The 18,705-nt window shown below is 43.6% G+C and overlaps 1 protein-coding gene across 1 annotated transcript in view; it reads right to left on the bottom strand.

The window, feature by feature from the left end:
• The window catches only part of PAPPA (pappalysin 1), a 243,570-nt gene that overhangs the window by 150,627 nt on the left and 74,238 nt on the right, over nt 1-18,705 (bottom strand). Inside the window, exon 7 of the mRNA XM_082208779.1 lies at nt 9,861-10,368. Coding sequence (XP_082064905.1) covers nt 9,861-10,368 — 508 coding nt within the window. The remainder of the gene's footprint in view (nt 1-9,860; nt 10,369-18,705) is intronic.

Genomic DNA, 18,705 nt, shown 5'->3' with positions numbered 1-18,705 from the left:
TATAAAAGTGCAATAAAACAAATATTAAAACTTCCCTATACAGGGCTGCCTTCAGATGTCTTCTAAAAGTTGTATAGTCCATTTATTGGTCTCTTTCCAAGTGAATTCCTGACATAACTTTTTCAGTAGACTTCCATCATCTAATCATTCCACTTGACCTAGCCATCTTAACCTTTCTGGCACAATTAATAGACCTGATTTTGTTAACATCCATCCACTGCACACTCAGCCAAAGCAAGCACCCCAGAGATGGGGCTTAAAAACAGGTTCTAAGATTCATTTCCGATTTTTTTTGTTTTCCTAATGAGCATGTACCACCAGATTTACAGATTAGCATCTCTTGCAGGCTTGTGATCAGTGACAGAGTGCCATTACTTCTTTATAGGGCAAAGGGAAACACGCCAGTCTGTGGGATTCAAGCATGCGATCTGCTGTTTGTGGAATTCCTTCAGGAAAGCTGAAAGCTCAGTAACAGAGCACATGCATTGCATGCAAGAAGGTCTGAAATGTCAGAGAGCCCCTGCTTTACATTGCAGCCATGGAAAAATCAGTAGTTCTCATTGCACATCCACACAAAGAAGCAAGAGGCACTATCACAGTTCAAAGACACATTCCAGCCAGCCAAAAAACACTCAAGGAGCAGTGTTAGGTAAAGCCTGGAAAGGAGGGAAAGAGTCCTAAGGGCCAGATAGAGAGGCTTGGAGGGCCACGTTAATCCTCCAGGCCTAAGGTTCCCCACCCACCTCAAGCATTCACAACACCTAGGAGATACCCAATATGAAGTGTTCTTATCTCCTCCCAGTCCTGTGCAAGGATGGTATAAACCAGGTGTCTGTGTAGAGGAACAAACTGTAGTTTGTCAAAGAGGGGGAAAGAGAAGTGAGACAGAGTCACATTTCAGCTCTGTAAGCTAGCAGCATTCTGGGACGGTGGCTGGTAATTTCTAGTGTTCTGATGTGGAAGCCATGGACTCTTGTGCCTCCACCGACACTCACAATACTCACATAACTGTATATTTATAAATAAAATCAGGGGCCCTCCAGACTGTTTTTGCTTGCTTGTTTGCACCATGACACTGACGCAATAATGATGCATTTGTTGTGGATTCATACTGGACCATCCACACGTCATTCTGCTTTACTTGTTGTCCTGTGATACTTCCCCAGTGTTCCCACACTATCACTGTCAAGAGGTGCACTATTGCAACAAAAGTGGGACAACTCCCTGCCCTGAAATATTTGTAGTATGAAATGTCGCAGAATTTCATCTGGAAGTTATGAGACGCACATAAGTGAAGCAGAATGTCCTCCTCAAAACTTTTGCAAACACCAAAAGCATTGAAAGCAGGGGAGTGTCTCACCACAGTGGCCGCCTTGCAAAAGAAAGCAAAACCACATTCATGCTGTGCTGTTTGGAGAATCTCACCTATCAGAGAAGTGGCATGAGCACTCACATTATTGTTAACAACGAACAAGTGTTGCTCCATTCTTTTCTGCATCTGGGGAAAATGTCATTACAGGGTCAAAGTTGCGTTCAGTTTTGCGTTCAAGCTTCCAGCCTGCATCAGAGACTCTGGGCTCAGGGAGTGTACGGCGCTTTTCTCCCTCTGCTTACTATGCCCCTTTCTCTAACAGAGAGCAGCGGAGGGTGGTCTACTAGGGCAAATGGGACATTGCCTCACCAACTTCAGTCTGCCTGCCGCCAGTCCCCACTTGCCTGTCTTCTTCCTTCCAACCAAGACTGATACACTGTTAGTGGATGGTTCCCTAGACCAACTGGGTGGGAGGTTGCCTGCTCTTGATGGGGTTAGACTCCCTCTAAAGGAGCGGGTATGTAGCTTGGGGGTCTTCCTGGATCCTTTGCTGTTGCTCAAGGCTCAGGTTGCCTCAGTGGCCTGGAGTGCCTTCCATCAGCTTTGGCTGGTGGCCCAGCTGCACGCCTATTTGGACAGGGATAGCCTAACTACTGTTCTCTATGCTCTGGTAACCTCAAGGTTAGATTACTGCAGCATGTTATACGTGGGGCTGCCTCTGAAGATGGTTCAGAAGCTTCAGCTGGGGCAGAATTCAACAGCCAGGCTGCTCACTGGGACAAGATGGTTTGAGCATATCATTACACTGATCCTGGCCTGACTGCACTGGCTGCCTATTAGCAGTTCAAAGTACTGGCTTTGACCTATAAAGCCTTAAATGGCTCAGGACCACAATACCTCAAGGACCGCCTCTCACCCAGACTCTGTGTTCATCATCTGAGGCCCTTCTTTGTGTGCCTCCTCCATGAGACATCTGGAGGGTGATAACACAAGAAGGCACATTTTTTGTATTGACTTCTGTACTAGCTCTCCCTGTTCTCTCCTGGGACGTTTGACTGGTACCTTCATTATATATTTTTAGGTGCTAGGCAAATATGTTCCTCTTCAACCAGGCCTTTGGCTGATTAATATTCTACAGCTTTTTAATATGTACCTGTGGGAAGCGGAGGTTATTGTTTAACTGTTTTAATTATTTACTTGTGTTATTATCTTGTATTTTATTCTGTGACCTGCCCTGAGATCTTATGATGAAAGGCAGTATATAAATTTAATAAATAAATAAACGAGTTGGCTTCGCCTGCCATTGGCTCTGGCTCCACCTATTATTGACCTCTCTGCCTTCTGACTTACCAGTCCCAATGGGCACCAGCCACAAGGGACAGAGAGCACTGCAATAGCCAAAATGCCCTCTGCACCGAGCCTGATGCATTCCTGTTCCTGCTTTAGTGTATGAGCCTGCTTCAAAGTTAAGGGCATAAGCAAGTTGGTGTTTTAAGATCTATATCCCCTGTCTTTTAATGGGCTTTTGGAACACTGACTTAGGGGATAATGATTGTTCTGACTTCCATATAAATGGGTTACCGGAAAGGTCTCCTTTCTTGCTGGACATCTGTTGATGGGGAATTAGAGCAATCCACAAATAACAAAACGCCAACAGCTCTTCCTTCTTTTTGAAATCTTTCCAATGGCTCCTTAAATCAAGGCTCCGTTGCGTTACTAGCACCTCCCTCAAACACACAAACTGGTACTACTAAGTTTTAACCAGGTAACCAGGGTGATGAACCAAGAAAGCTTCAATGCAGATTAAAATGTGCCTCCCAATCAACCAGTGTGGCAGGCAACAAGCAAAGGATTCTGGGATTCAGAATTTGGGAAGAACTTTGTCACTTGTGGGCACATAATGCACAATGCCTGGGTAACATATTACCAGCAAGGAGGATGTGCTATTTGCCTCTGCCATGCTGGCTCCCTCAAGAATTAAATTTAATATTGGGGGAAAAGTATGAGAGAGAAACTGAAATTGATAGGTTTCTGTGTCACAGGGATGTGGACCCTGTGATGCTTCAGATGCTAGTGAATTTCAAATCCCATAGTTCCTGACCATGCTGACTTAAACTGATGAGAGCTGAAGTCCAAAAAATATTGGGTGGTGAAGCAGGTCCTCCACCCTTGATTTAACATCTCTGGTTTTTTCCTTTAAAATAACAGTATGTGTGTGGCTGTTGGGGGTGGGGTTTTCGGCATCAATGGGTGAATAGCCAATATGCGGGGGGAATGGAATAATCTGCCAATTTTGCAATATCTTGGTTTCTCACTTTTCAAATCTTAAATTCAGTTCTCTACATTTCCAAAGAAGCCTGTTTGTGCTTTTTGCTTAAGTCCAGAAAACTCATCAGCATTTTAGCATGAATGTCTCCTAAGGTACACATTTTTGTATGCGATGTTTGTATGCAATGTACACAATTTTGAAAGTGATCTTATGTTGCATTGGCTATCCATTTCTATGCCCACATTATCCTAGTAGATGCATTTCTGTACACACCAGATGGCTGGAAAACTGCATTGCAAAACTGCAAAAAGTGCAAATTTCAAAGGATGGTATTATTTCTAATTAGGTAGGTTTAAATGTTACTCATACTCAGAGTTAGACACATTAGCATTAATGTACATGAGAAACTTAGGTTTATTAACTTCAATTATTTTAACAGGCCAGGCTCAAGAATCTTGTGCTAATTCATAAAGCCCTAAACAACTAGTGTCCAAAGTACCTTAAGGACTATCTGATCACTATCTGACACTGCAACTGAAATCCTCTGATGGGGCACTTCTGTTGGTTCCCCACATCCAAGACTTGGTCAGCCTTTACCAGGAGACAAGTCTTTATTGTGGAACTCCCTGCCAGTAGAATTACTGCATTAGTCTCATCTCGTTTATTTTAGATGTCTTTTAAAAATTGTTCTGTTCCAACATGCCATCGCAATGTGATTCTTTCTTATTCAACCAACCAGTCTTTATTGATGTTTCTATTTATGTTAATGTGGTACAGTATTGATGTTGTACTAATGTACTACTGTAGTATAGGATGTGATTCCTGCATTAAAAGACCAGATGACTCTTGCGGTCCCTTCTAATTATACAATTCTATGATTCTATGATGTTATTATATTGTACACAACCTTGTTATATGGTCACCCCCCCAAAAAAAAAAACCCACACAACTCCACCATTTAAATATATAAATATTCTGAGAATAGCTTGGTTGGGTAATGCCAGTAGCAGTTGTGGATTTCCAGGGGGGATTTTTTGTGTTCCCACTGGTCCTTTGAAGTGTATCAAAAACAAAACACTTCTGACAATCCCTGAATGAGGGAAGGGTGATTCTAGGACGCATGAATTAGTGACCGCCCTCATCTCTTTACTGTACAAATAGGTCTATTTTTCTGTTTTTGTCTTCTCCTCTCTCTCTCTCTCTCTCTCTCTCTCTCTCTGGGTGTGTGTGTGTTTAAAACAAAATGCCAAAAGGCTGTGAGAAGCTTGACTTGGATAACGTAGGGAATCCTTGTCTGAATCAGAAGTCTAAGCTCTGCGTGTGTTGGAGGTACAGGGTAGTAGTGCAGTATGCAGTAAACAAAGGAAAGACGTCAAAACTCAGACGGCTATTCTGCTCTCCTGTTATTTCAGCTGCATTTTCACTTATTTGCCTAGAGAGGGAACAGGTGCAAAAGACACACAACAATCTCTCTGCCCCTTCAACCCAGACAAATGCACATCCCACCCCTCTTTTCACTATGAAGTTGATTTAAAAGGCAAGAGTGCCAAAGAACATTTGGATCCCACAAGAGGGGCAGCAAACTAACACCACCATGTCTGGATTTTACAGTCTCCTGTGAATGATGGACAGAAGGGCAAAACAGGCCACGTGCAGGCATGATCTCTGCGAAAAGCCACAGGGCTGTGGGGTTGGCTGGGATCTCAAGGGCCAGCTATGCATTTCTATGTGGAGACTATGGTGCTAGTTTCCTGCGACAGTGCCAGTTGTACGCATCAAAAAGGGTAGTGGGCACATATGGGGTAAGGCAATCCCACAGGTCAATCGGTCCCAGATGAGTCTGGGAAGCCCATAAGCCCATTGATCGCTCATGATCATCTATGATTTTTCCTAGTTCCCTTTTGACACTGTCCCAGTTGGTGGTGCTTTGCAAATCTTGTGGCAGCAAATCCCAGCATTTAGCTGTGAGCTGTGTAGTGGTGCCTATTGGGACTGGTAGGGGCAGAAGGCAGGGAGACCAAACATTAGGAATACAAAGAAAGCTGGCTCAGTTTTGTATACCCTGGCTGGGCCTGGCTCTCCAGGGTTTTATGCATGGGTCTCTCCCAGACCTCCCTTGAGAAGCTAGGGATTGAGCCTGGTACTTTGCACATGCAAAGCAAGTGCTCCGTTTCTGAGCAAAGGCCTTTCAGCTAAGCCAGAGCCAATGAAAGCAAGGGGCAACTAAATTTAGTTTTGCTATTCTCTTTAAGGGGAATAATGAAGAGGAAGCCGGCAGCCAGTGCCACCCTCTGGACTGGCTGGAAAGAAAGAAGGCAGGCAGGTGAAGCGTAGCTGAGGGCAGACCAAGGTTTGCCAGGCAGTGCAGCATTTGCCCATTCACTGTGTCAAGAACCATGCACTGTGTGAAGACTGAACTACAGGTGACAGAGGGAGAAAGTAACACTAACAACATTTTAAGAAGGTTCTTGCCCCCCAGTTAGCAGGACTGGGAAATAGGGAAGGTCAGGGGTGTCCTGTCCATTGGGTGAGGTGAAGCCATTTGCTTCAGGAGGCAGATCCATGTGCCTCTCCCCCACCACTGCACTGCACTGCCGGCCCTCCCAGGACTTCACCCACATTGCCAACACAGCCCTGTTGCCCATGCCCTTGCCACTGTCATGGTGGTAGCAGAGATGCAGCTGCAGGTGAGAGTACAGTTGCCTTGACAGGTCTGGAAGCAGCATAGGCCTGACAGCAGGGGCAAGGAGGGACTGGGGACCCGGATCTGCGGAGGTAGGCAGCGTTGGAGAGGGGCATTGGGGTGTTTTGTCTACAGTGCCAAAACATCTTGAGCCCGCCCTGAGGGTAGTGATTTACCAGGGTTAGAGAAAAGAAAAGAAGGAACATCTGCTCTACCTTGGGAGGGACAGAGCTGCATGTAGAAAGTTAAATAAGGTGTCTCTTCTGAAAGTATGCTCCATAATGTTTCCCTTGGGAGGGACTTTGTGTCTTGACTTAATCTCCACTGTTACCATCACATTTGCAACTGGCCTCAAACCCCCTCCCCCACAACAACAACAACAACAACTCACAGCAACCAATGGACCAACACATTGCTCCAGACACAAATCAGGATCTGCAGGACTTGTTCTAGGTCAAGGCATGAATGGGGTTGCCTGAATGAAGCAAGGGATGAAGGAACACAGGGAGCAGTCTTACAGTGAGTCAGACCATTGGGTCCATGTAGCTCTGGTCTATGTTGACTGGCAGCAGCTCTCCAAAGGGTTTCAAATAGGGAGACTCCAGGCCCTACCTGGATGCAAAGCAGATGCTCTACCTATGAATTACAGCCCTTTCTCTAAGAAGAAGCTGCCTTATACTGAATCAGACCCACTGGTCCATCTAACAAAGTATTGCTTTGACTGAGTAGCAGTGGCTCTTCTGGGTTTCAGATGGGAGAAAATAATCACAGTCCTACATGAGAGATGCTGAGGACTGAGGGACTCTCCACAAAGAAATATGTTCTGCCAGTGAGCTCCAGCCCTTCCCCCAAAGAAATGAAGAGGGGGGAAAGAGAGAGAAGTGGGTGGCAGAAAAAAGAAAGAAAGAATGGGGAGAGGGCAAAGGGAGAGAAGGGATGGCAAAAAGAGTGTGGGGGTGGCAAGAGAGAGGGGCAGAAAAGAGAGAAAATGGTGGCAGAGGGAGAAGAATGGGATGCCCTGCCCCCTTATGACTCTGTTCCCACCCGCCACCCATAAGTGGCCCCCAAGAGATTTCCCCCAAGGGAACACGACCCCCAACAGGAAAAAAAGGTTCCCCAAGCTAGAAAGACAGTGCTAGATACGATGGTTCTGGTGGCACAGCCTTGTATAAGATATCTTCTTATGTTCCTATGAAAAGAAGCAGCGCTAAGATCTCCTCAAAGCTCTGTGTTTCATTTTGGGTGGGGCTGCATGCCATTAAATTTACTTTAATCCCCAGCCCCCAGCAGGTGGACCTGGCAGCCACATCTGAATGTTTGAGAGTCAGAATGTTCCTCTGGCTAGCAGGGCTTCGGGGGGGGGGGACAAGAAGACAGACTGAGAGAGTCTGGAGATGGATGAGTGGGAAGGAATGCAATAGCAGGAGACAGCTGTGGGGATGAGCTCTAGCAAATTGACCACATTCAGTGGAGATTGGAGATCATGCTTCTTTTTGCCCAAAGCAGGGGGTCATGTTATCTCAAGCCTCTGTGCACAGAGGTTTGACCCAGAGCCAAATGCAAGTCAGCAAGAGGCAGACTTGACTGTGGCCTCTCCAAGGGCGCTTTGCTCCAACCTTTCAGCGCTGGCTTGCAGCTGCAAACTACACAGCAAGGAGCCATGCCACTGGCTGAAGGGCACACAGCTGAAATTTGGTGTACTTCAGATCTTGGTTCAGTAACCCCTGATGGATTTAACATAAAAGGGGCTTTTTGAGGCATAGGGTACTTCCAGACTTTTGCAATTTATGGGTGGGATTCAATCACATACCAGCAAGTGCAGGTTGCTCAGTTGATTTGGCAGTCCTGCGCAACAACTCCACTCCCCTCACCCAAATTGTGTTTGTTTGTTTGTTTGTTTGTTTGTGTTTTTTTTTGTGTGTGTGTGTGTACTTTTGGCAATAAGAAAACTGTCAGGAAAATGTACTTTAAAGGGGGTGGTGGGATGATTACTTGGCAAAAAGTCATATAATATATTAATATAGTATTAGAAAATAGCTACCAACTTAACTTTAGAGGCACTGTGGAATTAGAATATGGAATCTAGCCCTTATGCAGAAACCAATGAAGCATCCTACAATGCTCAGAATGCAAAGACCAAAGATGATTTTGAAACTGTATTACATGTGTTTATTCAGTACGCTGGAAAGGACAATGTTGTCCTCTCACCCATGGCTCACTCTGAGACAATCTGTTAAGACAGAGAGCAAAAGATACCCAACTGTTGTAATGAGTTCAAAACTGCTTACAAACTCACTGTTTGACTGCATATGCATGGAATGTTTCTTTGGGGGGGGGGGCTATGGAGATTGCTTGCCATATGTATTTTTAGAAACTGAGACATATAAAAAAAAGACATATAATCTCCCTACAAAAAATCAGAATGAATGCTCAGTAAACAGTTTTCTAATGTCCCTTCAAAATTTGCACAAACAAATCAGGACAAATGCTCACCAAACAGGCCATCTGGAGAGTGGCCTGAAGGACATGCTCTCCTGCCTCAGAAGAAGTTATCCCAAAGCACAGAATCTGACACCGTACAAGCATACTCATTTCCTCCCCTAAAGGAAACTACTGGGGCAGGAGGAGGGGCTGTGAATTTGATTGGAGGAATAGCATTTGGGGAGGGAGGTTTAACCCTTCTCCCTGTTGACATTGCAGGAAATGTTTAGATGTTGGTATGTACTATCAGGGAAATTGTAGATAGGACAAGGAGAAATTTTAACTGTTCTGGTGCTTCTGCACCAATCAAATTTGGGTCTCTAACCCAAATGGCATCATTAGCGTCCAATATCCTCATGGCATCATTAGCGTCCAATATCCTCACTGAATCAGTCCTACTTCCCAGCTTAGATCAAACCATACTTGTTTATTGAAGATATGCCTACCCTGTCCTTCAAACAGGTCCTCAGAATGCCATTCTTCATTGCCTCTCTTGATGCAAGTCACATGGCATTCTTCAAGCAGAAAACTGGCTTGCAATTATTACCATGATATATTCCAGCGGTGGGAAAGCCACTTTTTTTTAGCCTGAGAGCCAAATTCCCTTTTGGCCAGTGGCAGACGGGGGACAAAGGCAAAAGTGGATGGAACAAAGAATGTAAATTCTACCTTTGCACAGAAGGCTAGTTCTTACACACACTCATTCCATTCAAATGGGGGGAATTCTGAGGGCCACATAGGGATGCCTGGTGGAGTACATTTCACTGCTTATAATAATATAACTCATATCTTGAAGTGTGGCTCCTTACATAGATAAACCAACATCATTTGTGCAGAGGAGGGAAGTGTCAGCAGGTTTGGGGGGAACAGAAGGTTTGCTGAAGTATGAAAAAATAACATTGTAAATGAAGGGGGTGGAATCCAAACAGCACAATGCGGACTGGGTGAGCACAAAAAGGTGGGAGGAGGAATTCATGGAGTATCCTAGAACAGGGCATGTCTGGGTGGGTGGAACACTGAACAGGAGTGCTATAACATTTTGTTGCATTTTGTTGCAAGCTTTGCACCAACAGATAAAATCAAGAGCTGTTTGCCTTTGCGCTATCAGTACTTACGTGTCCATGAATTTCCGGTTGAGGTCTGAGATGATGAATGGAGAGCCCTTCTGAAAGGGAGGGTCCCGGGCTACTTTGTACCAGATAGGTCGGCAGTTGGCACACTGCTTGCTCTGTGGGACCGAGCTTATCATGGCGGCATCAATCTCCAGCTGTTCATCCAAAGTGTAGATTTGGATGCCACAAACTTCTTCATTCACCTTCTTGGAGTCCAGCCTGATGGTCATGGGGACATCACAGAAGAAGTTCTGAGGGCCAAGGGATATGTTCCGCCCACTGACCATTAAGAGTTTGATGTCATTCACCGCTTCGCTAAAATGCCAGTCATCAGAGACATAGGTCACCCATATGGTCAGAGACTCTGGGATTACCGGGTACTGAAACTCTAGCTCCAAGTAGCAGCCCTGGGGTTCAGGACAGGCAGGAGGGATGGTTTGCTTGATGACTGCTGAATTGGGGCTCCAAGTTCTAACACTGGCCTTGCACGGCTGTTCCACATCAGGGGGACCTTGAAAGCATAAAGAAAATGTAAAGTTGAAGACAACACCTCAATACTGCACAGGTCTTATAAAACTGGAAACCTGAAATTTCAGTTTCCACAATGTAATTTATATGTTGTATAAAGAAGAATTTACATGGGACACTGATGGGCCACAAGCTTCTTTCCTTTGCCCATCAATTTCCTTGGACAACCTCAAGTATTGTGTTATTGCATTGGAAGAAAAACCTCTCTATCCACTAGGGAAGGGGAAGCCAGTCAATTTCAGTTTTTCTCAAATTCTCATATTTCCAAACCTCAGTTCAGTTCTCCTCATTTCTGGATCAGTTTGCAATAAAAAGTCATTGTGAAAATTCATCAGCAGTTTAGTGTGAATTTCTCTTAATATATACTTTTCTGCATGCAGAATATAATTTATTATGTATGCTATTTTTGTTAATCTGTACATATTTATTTATATTATTATTAAATTTATTATCTGCCCTTCATCCTAGGGTCCCAGGGCAGGTTACAAATTAAAATACAACGTTAGAACAGAATAACAGAAACAGTTTAAAACAATTTATAATTACAGAAATAAAGTGGGCCATAAAAATATGCAATCCAGTGTCAAAGGCTAGTTGCATTTCTTTTAGGAGGTTTTGTACAGAAACGCGAACTGAACTGAATTCCTCCTCTAACCCAATTCACTTTCATATCCGGTTTTCAGTAACACCGCTTGAGACCCTTCTTCATGTGCCCCCTCCATGAGGGGTCTGGAGGGTGGTAACACAAGAAAAGACTTTTCTGTGGTAGCTCCCTGTAGGTGGAATGCTCTCCCCAGGGCAGCTCACCAGGTGCCTTTGTTACACATCTTTAGGCACATGGAAGAAATGTTCCTCTATATCCAGGCCTTTGTCTGATGAAACAATCACTGGTCTTCAGAAATGGTGGGGAGTTAATTGTAAACACTGTTTGACTGTAGAATTGCTTTGCAAAATTTGGAGAAGTGTGAGTTTCAAAGCGTGACTGTGGTGTTTCAGTTCACATGCTGTTATGGGAAGAGAAAATTAGGGAGTAACAAAACAAAATTTCTCCCCCATCCCTCCTGTTCACTTTTTCCACGACCGTGCATGATTTTTCATAGATTACCCTGATGCGTCCCTCACCCTTCCATCATTTGTCTCCCCTGCCCTTCCAAACTAAAAAGACTGGAGTGCAATAAGAAAATGCAACAGAAGGTAGCAAAGGATTGGTAACAAGCAGATAAAAACAACATTAAACTGAAACAAGTGGAAAAAGGACAATGCAGCCAAATACAACAGTGGAAATGAAATGTTATCTTCTCGCATTTTCTTTTCTTTTCTTTTTGAAAAACATGAATGAGGCAGTGAAGGTTTGGTCACAAAGAGATAGCATGCAACAGTGACTCGATTTATTTGGAGCAGGATCACTCTTCCTTATGAAAGCTCATGCCATGATAAACTAGTTAGACCTATTCCTCACTGAAAAGGTCTGTCTGTGTTTGGGGTTGTACCACATCTCCAGTGCCACAGGTGGGGAATGTGTGGTCCTGTGGATGTTGTTAGACTCCAGCTACCATCAGCTCTAGACTGTATGGCCAATAGTAGGGATGATGGGAGCTGCATCCCAACAACATCCAGAGGGCCACAGATCTGTCAAGTGTTCTGCCTCCCACTGTGGGAGCTCTGAGCTTCAACTGTCTTACAGTGCAATATACTATGTGGGTCCACTGAGAGCAGGCTCCTTTGAGCTCAATGGATTTAATCCCAAGTAAATTTGCACAGCAAAGGGACGCGGGTGGTGCTGTGGGTTAAACCACAGAGCCTAGGACTTGCTGATCAGAAGGTCGGCGGTTCGAATCCCCGTGACGGGGTGAGCTCCTGTTGTTCGGTCCCTGCTCCTGCCAACCTAGCAGTTCAAAAGCATGTCAAAGTGCAAGTAGATAAATAGGTACCGTTCCGGCAGGAAGGTAAACGGCATTTCCGTGAGCTGCTCTGGCTCGCCAGAAGTGGCTTAGTCATGCTGGCACATGACCGGAGTCACAGTGTATATTAAACTTGCAAAACATATTGGGTGGTATTCAACTCAGTTTTATTCAGAATAGACGCACTAAAATGGATGATGCTAACTTAATCACATTAATTAATTTCAATGGGAATAAAGCTTAGCTGAATACCACCCACTGAACCTCAAGAAAAGATCATTCAGCAGGTGAAATGAAACCTTAAACTTTTTATTAGATAGGCAAACCATCCATGAAAGGAAAGGACCATGCTGTACTTCCTCTCTATCACTTCATTTACTTTGTCAGAAAAAGAGGTGTCTATCAATTGCCCTTGTGCTCCAGCAGATGACTTCATCACTCCTGCTTTTAAAAAGGTTTCATGTAGATGTTAAACAACATGGGGGATAGGATTGAGCCCTCTGGAACCACACATTGAAGGTTCCATGGGACTGAAAAGCATCCCCCAAGCCACACCTTCTGGAAACAACCATCCAAGTAGGACTGTAACCACTACAAAGCGGTGCTGCCCACCCCTAGTCCAGGCAGTCACTCCAGAAGGATACCGTGGTCAATGGTATTGAAAGCTGTTGAGAAGTTGAGAAGAAATAACAGGGACATGTTTCCCTTGTCTCTCTCTCTCAATAAGAGGTCATCATACAGGGTGACCAAAGCAGTTTCTGTGCTAAAACCAGACCTAAACCCTGATTGAAATGGATCCAGAAAATCAGTTTCTTCCAAAAACTAGTTTGCTGGAAATGTTGTCCAGAGTTTAGTTGTTTTTTGAAATCAACAGCATACAATATCTGTGTGAAACCTTTATTCACAGCCAAGAAGTGGGAGGAACAAAACATGGACTATTGAGATGCAAAGGATATTCTTGGCCAAATTAAGGTAACATTGCATACCCTACAAGAAAGCAGTTCAAAATCTCTTTTAAAATACTATTACTGTTATTAATACTACTAACAGCAGCAGCAAGGCCCTTTGAAATGTAAGAATCTTCCTATCAGTCCCATTGGTCTATCTAGCTCAGTACAATCTACACTGACTGGCAGCAGCTCTACAGGATTTCAGACCAAGAGTTTTCCCCAGCTCTACTGGAGATGCCAGGGATTGAACCCTAGAACCAACTACAGCAGGAAATTGGGGGGAGATGTGCCCCTTTCCCCACACAGAAAACATCACCTCATGTGTGTCCTCTGCTGTGTGGGTCAGGGTTGCCCACTCCATTTTAAAAAACCCTCATAACTGAGCAAGCATTGTTGGGAAGAAAGCTATGCTTAGATCTACTAAATCGATAAAATTTGCATTGCAAAAGCAAAAGTGGGTTTGGCAGAGCAGGCGGAAGAAAGCTGCCTGTGTTGATATGTAAGGGAAATCAATAAGGTTTGCTTTGTGAATCAGAAGAGAGTTGATGAGGGAAGAAGGCACCTGCAAAATCATTTGTAGCTCAGAACAGGGGAGACTGGGCTTCCGAAGCCAAATCAAGAGCAGCAGTCCAGAAGGATATAATGGTCCATTGTATGAAAAACTGCTGAGAAGTCCGGGCACTCCCCTAGCCTAAGCTATCACGCAAGTCCTGTTTCCTGCTTGGCAGGGGGTTGAACTCGATGGCCCTTGTGGTCTCTTCCAACTCTATGATTCTATGATTCTAAGTCATCTTTCAGGGCTACCAAGTCTGTTTCTGTCCCAAGAATACATCCTGAAACTAATCTGGAATGGATCCAGTCCAGGACCATCTGAAGCTGAAAAGCCAACACCCATTCTAGCACCCCCCCAAAAGATATAATTGAAACCAAATGGTAGTTGCTCATTATTCTGGGATTCTAATTTGGATTATTCAAAAGTGGTTTCACCAGCACATCTTTCTGACAAGTGAGGACCACATCTTCCCTCAAGGAGGCATCAACAACCTCTGAGGTCCAGATACCCAGCTCAGTTTTTGCTGATTTCACTATCCAAGATGCACAAGGATCTAATGTACAAATGGAAGGACACATGGCTCCCAGTGGACTGACCATATTCCCAGCCAATGCCAACGAAAAGAAAACCATTAAAGGGCTTCCTGTTTCCAGTGTGCCAGGAATGGAGTCTCTCTCTCCAGGAATGGGAGAGAGACAGATGGAGATAATCAGATAATGATGGGGGGATTTCATTATCTGCATTCCTCTTTGGTTGGAAGAGGAACCAGGCTCTCATCCGCAGTTTGCCTGGTGGTCTGGCACTCGCTTCCCCATGGAACGCGAGGGCAGGCAAAGGCATTGAGACCACAGAGCACTCCAGGTGCCGTAACCCCCTCCCGATCCCATTCCCACAAGCACAGGTTATCTTGTTAATTGGACTTAACTGGAGTAAACTACAGGCACGTGCCAGAGACGTTGAGATAAGAAACTGCAAAAACAACCCAGCTACAAAGATGTAAACGTTTTGGATTGAGAGCAGATTTCATTCAGTGAAAGAGACAATGGGGGGGGGAGGGGGAGCCCATGGTTTGCTTACTTAAGGTTTTTCTCTATATTTATGATAAGGCAACAACAACACCCCCGCCCCCTGAATGCAAGTTTTATTAACAAATATCTGCACAAGTGAAGATGGAAGAAATTGGAAAATAATATGGAATTTAACAAAATTGGAACTGCACGTGTGACAGAAAGGAACTGAGAGGGAAGGAGGAAAGAAATGCTATGCTTTGAAAATATAGAGCAAAATCTTCCCTAACCTTCATTATCCACAAAGGAATATGTTTGAGATAAGGGTAAATGGCCATAAATCAGCAGCAAAGAGGAAAGAAGTCTACCAGCTGCGAGAATAGAAGTTTTTGGATTAACTATCTGCAGTCCGGATTCAGACCTTTCTTCCTAGGCTGGAAAAATGGCAAAGACAGCTTCCTTACTGGAAGCCGAATCAATGGACGAAGCGATGCAATGACTTTTGGAAACTGTGAGATAACAGCTTCTCCTGAGACATGATGGGAATCATCAAGCCTGGTAGATGAAGGGAACGCAGTGGATGTAGCCTACCTTGATTTCAGCAAGGCATTCGACAAGGTGCCCCATGACATTCTTGTAAAGAAGCTGGTAAAATGCGGTCTTGACTATGCTACCACTCAGTGGATTTGTAACTGGCTGACTGACCGAACCCAAAGGGTGCTCATCAATGGTTCCTCTTCATCCTGGAGAAGTGTGACTAGTGGGATGCCACAGGGTTCTGTCTTCGGCCCGGTCTAATTCAACATCTTTATCAATGACTTGGATGATGGACTCAAGGGCATCCTGATCAAATTTGCAGATGACACCAAACTGGGAGGGGTGGCTAACACCCCAGAGGACAGGATCACACTTCAAAAGGACCTTGACAGATTAGAGAACTGGGCCAAAACAAACAAGATGAATTTTAACAGGGAGAAATGTAAAGTATTGCACTTGGGCAAAAAAAATGAGAGGCACAAATACAAGATGGGGGACACCTGGCTTGAGAGCAGTACATGTGAAAAGGATCTAGGAGTCTTGGTTGACCACAAACTTGACATGAGCCAACAGTGTGACGCGGCAGCTAAAAAAGCCAATGCAATTCTGGGCTGCATCAATAGGAGTATAGCATCTAGATCAAGGGAAGTAATAGTGCCACTGTATTCTGCTCTGGTCAGACCTCACCTGGAGTACTGTGTCCAGTTCTGGGCACCACAGCTCAAGAAGGACACTGACAAACTGGAACGTGTCCAGAGGAGGGCAACCAAAATGGTCAAAGGCCTGGAAACGATGCCTTATGAGGAACGGCTAAGGGAGCTGGGCATGTTTAGCCTGGAGAAGAGGAGGTTAAGGGGTGATATGATAGCCATGTTCAAATATATAAAAGGATGTCATATAGAGGAGGGAGAAAGGTTGTTTTCTGCTGCTCCAGAGAAGATTCCACCTAAAGAAGATTCCACCTAAACATTAGGAAGAACTTCCTGACAGTAAGAGCTGTTTGACAGTGGAATTTGCTGCCAAGGAGTGTGGTGGAGTCTCCTACTTTGGAGGTCTTTAAGCAGAGGCTTGACAACCATATGTCAGGAGTGCTCTGATGGTATTTCCTGCTTGGCAGGGGGTTGGACTCAATGGCCCTTGTGGTCTATTCCAACTCTATGATTCTGACAGTTGCAGGAATAAAGGATATAACACCATATATGGATGGGAAAACATCATGGAAAAAATTGTCACATGCAGGAAAGAATAAGGATTACAGCTAAAGTTCCTCACTTGAAACTTTATATATTACCTATTATAACAACACAAATTGAAATCACAAAAATCTGGAATGGAATGAAAATTATTAAAATTTTGGAACGCAGAAAAAATATAGAAGAATGAACTCATTAACTATAGCATGCGAGGGGGGCAGTTTAATTAAATTGTATAATTTGACATTAATAATTGTATTAATTGGATAAAATTGATATTATTATAATGAGGCTGTTATTGGAACAATTTTGGACAATCAATAATTTTTTTTTCAAAAAAAGAAATCCATTACAACAATGTAGGGAGGGGGGCAATTTTGATTCTGTTTGCGTTTTATTTTTAAAAAACCTACTAATTCACCCTTTCCAAAATCGTACATGAACTGAAAAGCAGGCAGTCTTCATAGCTCCCTGAATTATGTGATGTGGTTCCCAGACAAAGTAATAGGAATAAAAATGAGTGCATAAGGGGAAAGTGTACTTAAAACTGCACATATTTGTGAAAATAACATAAAATAATATGGTTGGTTTTATGTTATTTTCTTTTTAAATTTATTTATTATCTATGCATTTTCCAGTTGTCATGTTTACACATCATATTTCACCATCCAACATAATTTCTATACTGACTTCCCAACCTAACCTTCCGTGGCGTTCTTGGTATTCCTAGCTAAGCTGCATATCAGTTTTTTATTCCACCCTACTGTTCCCCTTGTTGCCCCTCCTTGTTTTTAGCAATTTGTCATAAGATCACCCCTACTTTTAGATTGATTTCAGTATTCCCCCAAAGGGTCCTATTCACCCTTCATCTTTTTTTTTATCTTTTATTTTGGCTGTTAAGTTGGAAAGATCAGCAAATTCTAACAATTTATACAGCCATTGGTCTTTCAATGGAATTGGGTTTTTTTCATCCAACTTCTAGCATAAACTACTCTGGCCACCACTGTTGCATAGAGAAATATGTTGTGTGCCTTTGTGGAGATCTCATTGCTAATGGTTGCTAGTAAGAGGGCTTCGGGGGGTTTTGGAAATGTAATTTTAAGGATTTTTTTGAGTTAATTGTAGACCATCTCCCAGTACTCTTGGGTGTACTTACAGTGCCACCACATATGAATGAAGGATTCCTCAGCCTCTGCACATTTCGGACAGAGTTTTGAGCTTCTTTCATACATTTAAACCAATTTGGAGGGTTTCATGTACCACCTTTAGGCCATTTTTTACTATATTTTCTTTTATCAAGTTGCAAGCTGATAAGTTCATTGTTTTATCCCAGAATTTTTCCCAGGCTGACATCTTGATATTGTGGTCCATATCTATGGCCCAATGCATCATTGCAGCCTTAACCATTTTGTCTTTTGTTTCCTATTCCAGAAAGATTTTATAGTTTAGATATTAATTTTGGATTAAATTCTGAACTCCCTTCCAGAAAGCCATTTTCTTTGCCCTTCCTAAAGACTTAGTTGAAAGTATTGGAACCAGTCTGAGACCCAATTTTGTACCTCTTCTCTTCTCTTTAATCCTAAACTGCCCTCCCTCTGCTCAAGGAGGTCCTTATATGTGCCCCAGATCTTGTTCATGTTTGGTTTTTTATTGCCACTGCTCAATGGGAGATATCCACCAATGTGCTCTTTGTTTTCCCCCAGACACTGTAGAAGCTTTTTCTGATCACATGATTGTGAAATCCCTTGTGGGCCTTGGCTTTGTCGTAATATAAGTAGGCTTGCCATCCGTACTTCAGATCAAATCCTTCTAGATCCAGGATGCTTATGTTTTTCAGCTCCACCCAATCTTTCACCCAACAAAGACATGGTACATTTTCAGGTCTAGGAGCCCAAATCCCCCTGTTCTTTGCATCAATTAATATTTTATATTTAATCCTGTCGTCCCGTTCTCTCTCTCTCATCCCCCCGCCATATGAAATTAGTAATGTAATTTTCCCATTGTTTAAAATAGCTGGTGCCTTTAATCACTGGTAGAGCTTGGAACGAAAAGATCATTTTCGGTAAGATATTAATTTTGGCCGCTGATCTTCTTCCAAGAAGTGAAAGCTTCATTTGGTTCACTGGACGCTCCAAGCTTAGACCATGTGGCTTAAGCAAGCCATCTTTGTGTTTCTATA

This window comes from Podarcis vaucheri, assembly GCF_965113315.1.
Source record: "Podarcis vaucheri genome assembly, chromosome: Z".
Taxonomy (NCBI): domain Eukaryota; kingdom Metazoa; phylum Chordata; class Lepidosauria; order Squamata; family Lacertidae; genus Podarcis; species Podarcis vaucheri.
This window is presented reverse-complemented; position numbering and strand designations above follow the sequence as displayed.